Consider the following 12,265-nt stretch of genomic DNA (forward strand, 5'->3'; position numbering starts at 1 on the left):
CCAAAATCGCCTCTTCTCTAGTTTCCTGAGTTACAACTTGATTTAAGAAACAGTCACCAATTACTTTTAAAACTTCCTCCTCTTTGCCATTAAAAAAAAATATTCCAATCAATACCCAGAAAATTGAAATCGCCCATAATGATAACGGATCCCTTATTGGACATGTCACTAATAATGCGATACATCTGCTCATCTTGCCCCAAGTTTGAATTAAGTGGCCTATAAATGTTTCCAATGCGTAATTTTTTGCCCTTATTGCTCATCAACTCCAGTCAAACACTATCAATATCAGTAGGTTTATTATTTTTGACCAATTCATTGCAAATGAAATTGTCTCTAACATAAAATAAAAAACCTTACCACCTGCTTTGCCTACTCTATCTTGTCGGAAGAAATTATACCCAGCAATATGTAATAACTCGGCATCAAATTCGGTAGTCCACGTCTCTACTTTATTCCAATAACAACCAACTTCTCATTTATAGCTATGCTTTTCAACTCATTCATCTTGTTCCTAATACTGCGAGCATTGGTATAGAAAAAACTAAAACTAGACAGTAATAATCAAAAAATACAGTAAGAAGCCACTTATCTGATTAGCAGCAATAAAACTACCTGCATCACCAGGCGCCTGCTAGTGCCCTTTTCCAGCATGTGTTAAAGTTTTACATTAATCTCAGAGCAGCACAGTTTGAGTAACTAACTTCGTACTTAAAAAAAAGTGAATTACTAATGATATGTGTCAGGTTATAGCACACATTATATTTTTTTTATTTTTAACTTTATAGTGGTAAATATCGGGAAAAAATACCTAAATTTAAAGTATAATCAACAGAAATGATTCCACGTACGATTTTTAGATGGTAGAAATGTGCTTCTTTGTCCCTAACAGCTCAAACATTAATGACACTTTCAGAAATAGCATTATAGTTATAGCGTAGTTGGATCTTAAGTAAAAACCTAACTCTTTTACAGACCAATTTTTTGTGGGTTTTAAAGAGATCTATATTTATGTATTACACTAGCTCTTAAAGTTGTTTCATTTAACTTTAACTAGTGTTACGTGCGACTTTAAAGAGAGGTAACGCGAGTCCAAAATAAAAAAAACAATTTTTTTTCGAACCACCCTAATAATTATACCTTTTTAGGCTTTCTTAAGTTTACACTCGAACTAAATAAGCGTGCACAGTATGTTAGATGGTAAATTCATCAAAAGCTAATTTCAGTTTTATATATTGATTTGAAGTACAAAAAGTCAATAAATAAGTAAAAAGAAGTTAAAAGCTACCCTTAATTAATCTTTTAACGTAAAAAAAATAAATAAGAGGATGAAAAAGCGCTTGATCTTTGTTATTCTAGTTTTCAAAAATAACTGAATTGCTAAATTTAAAATTAAAACTATCCAGTAAAAGAAAATTAACAAAATATTGAAGTTGATTTCGCTTTCAGAAGGAAAACGAGCTGAAGTGTGCATCACATGACTTCCTTTCACGTCAATATAATGATAATAGAAGTGTCTTGGAGTAAGCAAAGTAACACTTTAAATATTTTTGCCCCAAATTTGTCGCGAACTGAAGCAAAAAAAAAAAAAAAAAAACTTTATACAAGTTATTTTTTCCAATACTGGACATTTTAATGTGATTCAATGGATAACTCTCTAAATATTGCCAATAGTGACCAATAGAAAGCCTAATTTATAAAAATAATAATAATGTCCCCAAGTTGGCGAAAAAGCTTGGCGATATGTCGCCAAGTGTTTGCCAAATTATAACACCACTTGAGTTTTCATTGATATTAACAATGATTTCCCCAAAAAAGGTGTAAAAGAACCCCTAGGAATATCCGAATGCAACCAAAAGTGCAGGCGCACAACTTGACCTCATTGGAGGTCAACGTATCAAATTTCAACTTTCTAGGACATACCGTTTTTTAGGTATGCGAAATACATACGCACATACACACAGGGCCGTTCGAGGGGGGCGAGCGGGGCTATCGCCCGGGCGCCTCGAAATCAGGGGACGCAGCAGGCGCCCCCCATCTCGTCTCTCATCTGGCCGATACACGAAACGATACACTACGGCCTGAGTGATACACGAAATGAGGGGTGACGAAGGCGTCCCTCATTCCCCCTCCCCCACACAGTCGTAGACACAAGAAATAGAGAATCATTGCGATGATTTCCTATTTTTTTAAGGGCACGAAAATATTCCTCTCTCTCAGTCTCCATAAGTCTCTCAGTCTACGTAAACTATTATCGGATTCCTGCTGTTAAATGTTTATTTCATAAGTTTTGCAGAATTTCACATACATTCATCGTTAATCGGTCGACCAAAACTTCTCACATAATCCCATTGTTGTGAAAATGCGAGGGTGATGCGATTTTTTTTACCAGCACTGTAAAATGCTGAAATTGTAATCTGTAATAATTATACTGGAGTTTATTCATGCTTAATAGTTTTCTAGGTTAACACGTTAAGATATATTTTTTAAATGACTTTTTTATGTTTTCTGAAGCTCAATTGCCTTTGAATACAAGTACGCAGTCAAAACTTTAACCAAACATTTATTGCATTAAGCATAACTTAATTACTTTCTTACTTCTATCAGATAATATCCTCAGAATATCTTCAAAGTTCAAGTCATAGAACGAAAAAAGATGGAAAAAAAGAAAAATATATATTGGTTTGGAAATTGCATTAACGTCCTAAACATAAACTGAAAAAGAAATTTAACGGAGATGGTAGGAAAAGAAAAACAGAAAACGTAGGAAAATAAATCGAGTATTAGAAAGAAGAAAATATATTGGTCGATGAAGATTATATTAATTTTCAATGAGGGAATAAATAGTTCAGTACCACAAAAAGTTTTCGTTCCTGATAAAGAAAAAAAAGGCAGAAAGCTTTTGCATATCTTTTCTCCAGTAAACTTTTATTTTTCTTCTGCAAATTCACGTTAGGTGACATAAACATACGTGAAACAAATGACTGTTATTAATTTATCATTATATAGACGAAAAGAAATTTTTAAGAGGGACAAAAAAACGGTGAACAAACATGACCATTTTTTGCTTCTGTATAATTATGCAAATCAGTAACAATTTTCCTGTTTTTTTTCTAAAAATGATGAAAAAAGAAAACTTTTGTAAAATTGTTTTTTTTTTTTTTTTTAATGATGAGAAAAAAAAACCTTTGTAAAATTTACTTATTTGTTTATTTATTGCGGGGTTTTTTCTTATTTTTTATTGTATTTTCTGTCATTGGGATTTTATATATTCAGCATTTGTGGAAAACTGTTCGGCAATTTTCTGTTTTTCAAATTACCACGAATAAATTTTATGTTGAAAAGGTAGTATAAATTTAATTAAATCGTTTAATGTTGGGTAAGCACAATGGGGCAGTTTCCAAAATTTTTAAAAACATTCTTTTCTCTAAATAGTGTGCTTAAAAACATATGATCTGACCCTTCTTTTAAATATTTGACTAAGTTTAATATTTTTAAAAAATACTTTAATCAGTGCGCTTTCATTGTTTTTGCTTCTGTCGATGACATCACAAATGATGAAATGCCTTTTACTGATATCATTCACAGAGCGCAATATTTAATTTGCATATTTTCTCACGGGTACTGGCAACGATATGGTTGATAGCAAGCGTAGAGCGCAGTATTTTTCTCGCTTCTTGATTTTCAAAACATGGAAACGCGGTGGACAGATGCGCGAAAGTACATCATTTGTGACGTAATAAAGACCACACATTATTTTCAAAATCGGACATTTTAAGAAATTAATTAAAAACTAAGCATCGGAAAAATGAAAGTTTTTTCTCACTCCGAGTTTTTTTTCATTTTTTTTTTTTTTTTTTTTTCTCATTCATTCAAATTCAGTGACTAAAAGTAATACTTTTGACTGAAGGAAACAACCCCATTTTATCAAATATCTGTCTTAGTTAAAACGATCTGTTTGAATATGAACTGCTAGCATTGTTCTCCATTTGAAAAAAAAATCTACAAGTTAAATTTTAGTGCTTTAGACGATCGCAGATCAGTGTTTAATTTTACACAAAAAATTAAAAAATAATAAACACGATAAACTATCACCTTGTGAAGAGAACCATTTTGTCATGCTTTTTCTTCAATACTGTGATTTTTTTAAAAGATTTTTGTTCTTAAAGTACAGGATACTGTTACAGCGGTTAAAAAGACATATTTTTACTTAAAATTTGTATTTATTATCACGTATACTATTCTTTAAAAAAAACTCTTTTGTTAAAATGTGTCATTTTACTTTATTAAGTAACTTTTCTGGTTGAAATATTTCTTCTTTAGTTTTTTAACTTTGTCAAGCTTCGCCTTTATTATAGATATTCTCTCAGTAAAGTAGGTATCCCATGTAAGTTCCTTTCAATCATTTAAATTCAATTTCGTTTTATTCAGCGAAAATTCTCTCAGTTATAGAAAATGTGCTTGGTTTTTTATTTTTCTAGCTTTGTCCTATAAGGCCTCTATGACAATGATCCTAACACTAAAATAAAACTATATTTTTGATAAATCTTAACATCAATAAAAGTAGTTTTTTTATACTTCTTCAATGCAAATCAAATCTAAATCAAACTATATTTTCGATAAATCGCAACATTGTTAAAAGTAGTTTTTATATACTTCTCAAATGCAAACCAAATCTAGATTATTTAAACTATTGTATGGCAGCATTCAAGTTCAAAATTTACTTGTCCATCAAATTCAACTATTTTTTATAACAATTTTCGTAGGTTTATTATCCTGTATGCATAAACTGTTGAAAAATCTAAACATTATTAAAAGTAGTTTTTAAAAAAACTTCTTAATTACACATGAAATCTAGATCAAACTATATTTTTGACAAACCTTAACATTATTAAAAGTAGTTTTTAAACACTTCTTAAAAGCAAATCAAATCCAGATCATTTAAACTATTGTACGGCAGCATTCAAGTTCAAAATGTACTTGTCCATCAAATTCAACAATTTTTTGATAACAATTTTCGTAGGTTTATCGTCATGTATGCATAAACTCATTTTTAATACTTGGTACTAAATTATATTAATATAAGGTAGTGTAATGATCGTATTATCCCAAACAATGCATCATCTTTCATTAAAGCTATCTCGAAACTTTAATCCCAGCGCATATTATCGTGAACGTATTTGTTTACATTAGCTAGTCGCTCATGCAACAGTGTAATAATCTACTAATTATGAGAAATGAGCCAGACGTATGCCAGTAATCAATTTTGTCTCAGACATTTAATCAGGTAATATAGTGATTTTGGCTTAATGTTAGTGTGCTAAACAACTTTAGCGCAGGAAATATGTGGGGAATCAATATCATTAATTATTTATGAACAAAGAATTTATATAATATTCTTATGCACAATGTTCGACTCTGTCTTATTTTTTTTCACATAAATAACACATATCTAAGCAGTGCTTGTGGGCAAGTATAAGTGCTAAATTGCATGTTTTTGAAGAAGAGTAAAAATTTCTTCTTTCATTTAAATATTATTATAGTGCATTCAAAATTTGAATAGTTTGATACTAATTTGTAGCACTAAAAATCTAATTTATATGAGAATGTTAATTTTTAATCATGGTGATATTTTCTTACAAAATTCAATTTAAATATCAAACGATAGAAATTTACTTACTACGTTAAATGAATATGCCACCAAATGAACTAATTAAGCTTTTATTAACCATTAAAACATGCCCGTCAGAGAAATGGAACACAACAATGAATAACATTAAATATTCATTAAAAAAATCAACAAATAAATATAACAAGCCTATAAATAATATTCAAAGTTTCATTGAAATGTAAAATAATTCACTGACAAAGTCAAAATCCACAAACAACTCAATTATTTATCTTCTTTACTAATAAAAAAGCTGAATATATGGATCTGTCTGGATGTCTGGATCTCTGTGACGCGCATAGCGCCTAGACCGTTCGGTCGATTTTCATGAAATGCTCCACGAAATTAGTTTGTAACCCGGGGGTGTGCACCTTCAAATGATTTTTCGAAAATTCGATTTTTTTTTCTATTTCAATTTTAAGAACACTTAACCGACCAAATTATCATAACATGGACGAGCAAATTACCAGAACGTGGACGAGCAAATTACCATAACAGGGGCGAGTAAATTAACATAGTAAATTGGCGAGAAATTCATCATCCATTTTTTCGTAAATATACAGGCGAACCAAATGACCTTTAAATTTTTTACTTTGGCCAAAGCCGTGCGGGTACCGCTAGTAAGCAATAAAGCCTTGTGACTAAGTTACTGTAAACCAAGCTTCTTAAAGTTTTGGCGAGCTTTATTTCCTTGTTCCTAGATCAAAAAATTTTATGATTGAAGTGGTGGTTTTTTTTTTGGAAGATCGACTGGGTATGAAATCTTGTAACTTTATAAACTTTGATGCCATGTATTGTGATGGCAAAAAAGTTCTTAATAATTTAAATATTTCTGAATATTTTTGTAGCAAATTTTATCAAAAAAATAATAATATTAAATTAAATGAAAATAAACACATGAAAGTATAAAATCTGCCCAAGGATTCAGCTAGTGAATATTTGAATTTTTCCTTTCATTCGTTCATTTTGCTTTGCATTTATTTAGCAGAATGTTTCTACTGTCAACTACATAGTAATTTCCTAAAAGTTCAAGAAGTTTTTTTTTGAGCAATCATATTGCTTATTGTTCTCATTTGACTGTTTTGATGTCCTATAATTTTATTTTCCTCCCGCCGCCCTCTGCAGCCGGCCCCTCCCGATGTTGCTCCTGTAGCGAAAACCGTCTCTAGGTTGAGTCTATATCCTACACACACATACTTATGCATGCACTCACACATAAACACACACGCATACATCACATACCTATAAACATACACACATACACTCTTGCCTGGACACAAGCACACATTCCTGCATACATACACATATTCGTGATTGTGAAAATATAATTTGAATTCAAGGTGTCAAAATTAATTTTTTTTTTTTTTTTTTTTTTTTTTTTGCTTCAAATATGAACGAAGTCTATTAAAATAGCAAGACCAATGAAAAATGAACGTTCGTATTGGGCAATTATTATGCGCAGGAATTAATGAGAGATAAAAGTTTCAATAAATTTGGAAGCATACACTGTAAAAAACATCCGAAACGTCACTGATTACTTAGGTGTAATTTCGGGATTTCAAGAGTTTTCACCAAAGAAAAGCAAGTTTTTCTGCGAAAAGGTTTACTGAATCGCGACAAGTTCGACATCGAGCGCCTATTTCTAGGAGGAAATCCAATTTGGCTCAGACAACACGATAGATGGCAGCACCATCTATGGACAGTTTGATAGTTTAGAACCTGACCAGAAGCTGAAAAACTTTGGCCTTGCACCGTTAGGGGTATTATTTAACTTGGAGGACTTTGTGACTACGAGCATATTTAACGTACCACAGTCACCCTTAATGGAGACGGTGGATTTTGGGCCGACTAGAATCGAACCAGGAACACTCCGGTCACAAATAGAATGCCTTACTGATCAGGCCACCACACCTTAATCGGCAGTGATTAAAATTAAACTATAGTGCATTCAGCGAGAAGTGATAGAAGTAAACGAAGCAGCGTGACACTTGGAGTTACTACTGTCTGCTTGGCTCTAGGATGATTATAAACAGAGTCAATCGGAATGATCTCTAACAGAATCGCCATTCTAATGCGAAATTCGTGAAATTGGCAAATGTGGGCAGCCAAAGGGAAAACAATAGCTTTATTTCCGCTATCATTTCTCCCTGAATGCACAATATGTACATAACTCAGAATAACACGTGCACAAAACAGATTTCAATAATTTATTTCTTTTGTTTAAGGTAATTATACATGTTGTAAAATCTATTAATTTTCATCAAGTGATCGAATTCACAAAATATATATGTATAATGCTTATGTATTTACATAAAGTACATGGTTTCAAATTAGAAATGTATATGGCATTATTTTAGTCTACGACAAGAATAACAGTACTTTTGTTATTAAAATCTTCTATGTTTAATTATTGTTGTCAAAAACATATGCACTTTGCCTTTGAGAACATCAATGACAAATATATCTACTATAAGTTTCTTTTTAAATGAACAGGAATCACAGTTAGATGCCATCATTTCGTGAAGATTGTATAATTTGTACTTGATTTACCAATTTTGTTTTATGAAGGCCAGTTCTTTATATATTTTCACAACTACTTTTTTTTTCTTATTCTTTCCTAGAAAATTTTGCTGAATTCACTAGTACTTACTTATCTCTCGACATTTGAAAGTAGCAAAATGTAGTAAAACTTTCAACATTATAGTTTGGAATTTAAGTAAATTTCATACATGTTTTGTAATTTTCTATTTTAGTTCAAAATTTTTAAATTTGTGTAGCAAACAAATGTAGTAATAACAAGGCTACAATGCACAAAGGAAAATAAAGTCTTTAATTTTTTTTTCCAATTTGTATTTTATTTCCAAAAAGAGAAACCTACACTTGATAAAGCATTTCAGATTTTTTTAAATAAGTTTTTTAACATTAATTTTCTGCTTTTTATACACATATCGTAATTTATTTTATATACTCGCAGCTTTGACAGTAAATGAAGCTCAGTAGTTTTAACATTTGTGTTTGTAACAAGCAATTCAATTTCTGAAAAATTATATAACTTATTTAACTGTAATTAATTTAAAAGTATAGAAGGTAGAATATCATTTTGATTACAGGAATATTTTTCTTCCTTTTACTTAGCGTAACGTAGAAATAAATAAATAAATAAATGCATAATGTCCCGACTTTCTCATTTTGATCATCGTTTCTCAGTTCTTTTTGACTCCCAGACCGGTAAACATTGTGAAAAAAAATTTGCAGCCCAGTGCTGTGTTTTTTCCCACTTCAATGAAAGATAATTTGTGTTTAAAAAAATGGGTAATGTAAGTTAATTTTCTTTTATTTGCTTTTTTTTTTGTGTGTGTGTTTGGCTTGCAATAAATTGTAAATGTCACAATAATTAATTATTGTGATCACTGATAACCATACATATGTAAATGAACCGCTGAAAAATTTGAAAAAAAATATATGAAACTCAACAGAAAATTAAGGAAAATAATATCATATTATATGATTTACTTTTATTTCTTGGTTTTGTTCATTCTTTTAGTTAGTTCTGATACTTTGTATTTATTTACATTTTCAACTCATTTGTTATATTTTTTATTAATATTTTAATTTAAATCGCAAACAAATAAGAATTTATTAGAACTGTTTAACAGATACACCACGTATACCAATCTTCTTCTGATTTCTTTTACTAAAGTAAAGAAATGTATTTAAAGAGATAATTAAAAGTTAAATTGTTCAATCCAAATATAAAAAAAAACTTTTTGTGATGTAAGATTTCTTGATACAGCCATAAAATGCTTTTTTTTATTTATGCATGAGTGATTAGGTGTGCACAGTGATTCATGCATTCCATCATATTGCTTATGCCGTCGAAAAATATATGTCTACCCCAAAACACTAATCTCTCAAAGATCTATTCTTGAATGGACGTCTACTTTCTCAGCACATTCGAGATTTTTTTTTCTTTTGTTCGCGACTGGCCTTCGAACGGTAGAATGAACCTTCACACATGGCTTGATTAAGCGAGAATCCATCGTTCACTACTTCCATTCATTTTCGCCATATCATCAGGCACTGGCAATTGATAAATCGTTTCCTCCTTCACTGTAATTGTCACCTAATGGGCTGACACGATAATATGACGAGGCTCAGTATGCCAAGGATTACTGTTGCTAATGGTGGCACATTAGTTGGCTGGGAACTCAGCAGTGCTTCACACATTCCTGAAATGACACAGAAAATGGTATGTAAACTGTAAGCGTTGAATACGTTGGTTCAGGAGACATTTTGCTTAATAATGCTCTTGGATTCAAATAACAACGTATAAAAAACAAAACATAGTTATTAAGATAAGCTAAAAGAGATTACCAAAGACACCCATCCAAAGTAAGAGTTATTTAGAGTACATTTAATCAACTAATTTTAGTTTTAATCTGCTTAACTCACATTTCAGCAGCAGGGAGGCTGTATGCAGTTTATATAGGGTTAAGTTCATACAAGGGTATTTATTTTGCGCATGTGCTCAGAACGGGGGGCATTATGAAGACGTAACCGACTTATGCTGATTTAGCTTATCTAAGCGGGGAAAATGAGAGTTTTCGTTTGAGAGACAATTGTAACAATTCATTTTTTCTGCACAAAATAAACTTTTATAATTTGCTTTCATCGGTTATGTAAGGTGTTTAAGATACATGAATTAAGATAGTGTTTAAGGATGCATGATTTTATCTAGAAAAGTTACTTAAATTCAAAGCCGGTTTTTTGCCGTATTTAAATGACGGGACGGCGTTATTTGGAGAAAGTTAATATATCGCGCTTGAGTCAAGCTACTTACGTGTAATAGTTTAGCTCACAAAATGTTTAGAGTCTTTATTTTTTCATAAATGATTCAAAATGCCAAGAAAAAAAAACACCTTAACAGGGAAAGTAATATCTCCTTGAAATATTTAAAAGGACATGTTTCGAAGAAAATACCTACATTTATGAATGTACTAGCTGTACCCGACGCGCGTTGCTACGCCAACAAAAAAAGTACATCATTATACTGATTTTCATGACAATCGGTTGAACGGGTCAGAAGTTGCTACTCTGCAGTGCCACCTGGTGGCGAGTGGCTTCAATGAGCATATTATGCACCTTCTCTGTGGAAAAATACATATATATAGCAATTTTCATAATAATCGGTCCAGGTATCAAGTGAAGCCGTGACTATACTCAAATTTTGTACTCACGCAGTTTGCAAGATCAATCAATCGCTAAAAATATCAAATAGAAAAAAATTTAAATCCCCCCGTTGCATAAAAAGCCATAAAACAATAAAGAAAGAATTTATTTGTTCAAACTTAAGAAAAATGGCAACAGTTAACTTCTTATCAATGAGATCTTTCACGCGAATTAATTTCTGCACCCGATAATTTTATTCGTATTTATCCAATGGATTGTGACTTAAATTGGAATAAAAAAGGAACTATCGATCGGATTTTTTTCGAACTGGTCTATAAACATTCCCAGTAACAAAAATAACAAAGGGTGAAAGTTTCAGCCAAATCTGCCGGGTAGTTTTTGTGTTCATGGATGGCATACAGACAAACATTCATTTATATATATATATATATATATATATATATATATATATATATATATATATATATATATATATATAGATTACGTTTATTTTATTTTGGTACGAAATATTACTGAACAAACATCGAATATCTATCTAAAATGTGTATCAACTACACCTGGACTCACTTCTTATTAGTACAAAACTCCGAAAGTACTGCTAAATTATCCAAAATAAAAATTAAAAAAAACCTTTAAAGACCATTTAAAGTAAACTAAATCCAATGAACTTTGCTCTTATTTTAAATTAAACTGGTTAAAAGTTTTGCTTCGACTTAACGCTTATATTGAAAAAATGAATAACTGCTATATGAAACAAATAATTTTAATAAATTTAAAGTAATTAATATTAGAAAAAATAAGGTTGCAAAGTGTTTACAAGATCCCAATTCTTCTTCCTTTTCCTTACAAGATTTCTATAACTAATAATATGAGTCAGTAAGAATTAAAGAGATGTAAATGAAAAAAAATCAAAAAAAAAAATCAGATAACCTGTATGAATGATATAAGAGCAACTCCTCTGTGATGGGGCATGATATAGTACTAGTAGCCCTGGTGGTAAGTACTGCTATACACCCTGATTTAGAAAATAAATTAAATGAAGGCCTACCCAGGATCTCAACTTCTGACGTATTTTACTCAAAACTTTAAAAATTGCAACATATTTAGCTCAGTGTTCAAGAGTTGCTTCATAGTTATTGAATTGCAACTCCTTGGTTGCTAAACGTTTACTCTATGCTTGCTTCTGATATCGAATTTTAATCCCAACTTTTAACCAATTGAAGAACATTTTAGCTACGAAGTTTTTACGGAAGTAGAACAACATCTGACAGAACATCTGACAGCATAAAATTCCTCTACAAGAACTTTCAATATTTCACAAAATAAGCAAGAATTACAAAAATCTTTAAAACTTGCCTTTTTATTTATAGCTCACATTTGAATGCATGCATGAAATTCCTTCTATGT

At 30.9% G+C, this 12,265-nt stretch overlaps 1 protein-coding gene across 1 annotated transcript in view; it reads right to left on the reverse strand.

Annotated features, from left to right (window-relative positions):
• Positions 1-7,867: 7,867 nt before the first annotated feature.
• The window catches only part of LOC129228562 (uncharacterized), an 84,404-nt gene continuing 80,006 nt past the window's right edge, over positions 7,868-12,265 (reverse strand). The window contains exon 14 of the mRNA XM_054863245.1: positions 7,868-9,897. Within this exon, the coding sequence (XP_054719220.1) occupies positions 9,788-9,897 (110 nt within the window). The 3' untranslated portion in view covers positions 7,868-9,787. The remainder of the gene's footprint in view (positions 9,898-12,265) is intronic.

Source organism: Uloborus diversus, chromosome 8 (genome assembly GCF_026930045.1).
Source record: "Uloborus diversus isolate 005 chromosome 8, Udiv.v.3.1, whole genome shotgun sequence".
Lineage (NCBI taxonomy): Eukaryota > Metazoa > Arthropoda > Arachnida > Araneae > Uloboridae > Uloborus > Uloborus diversus.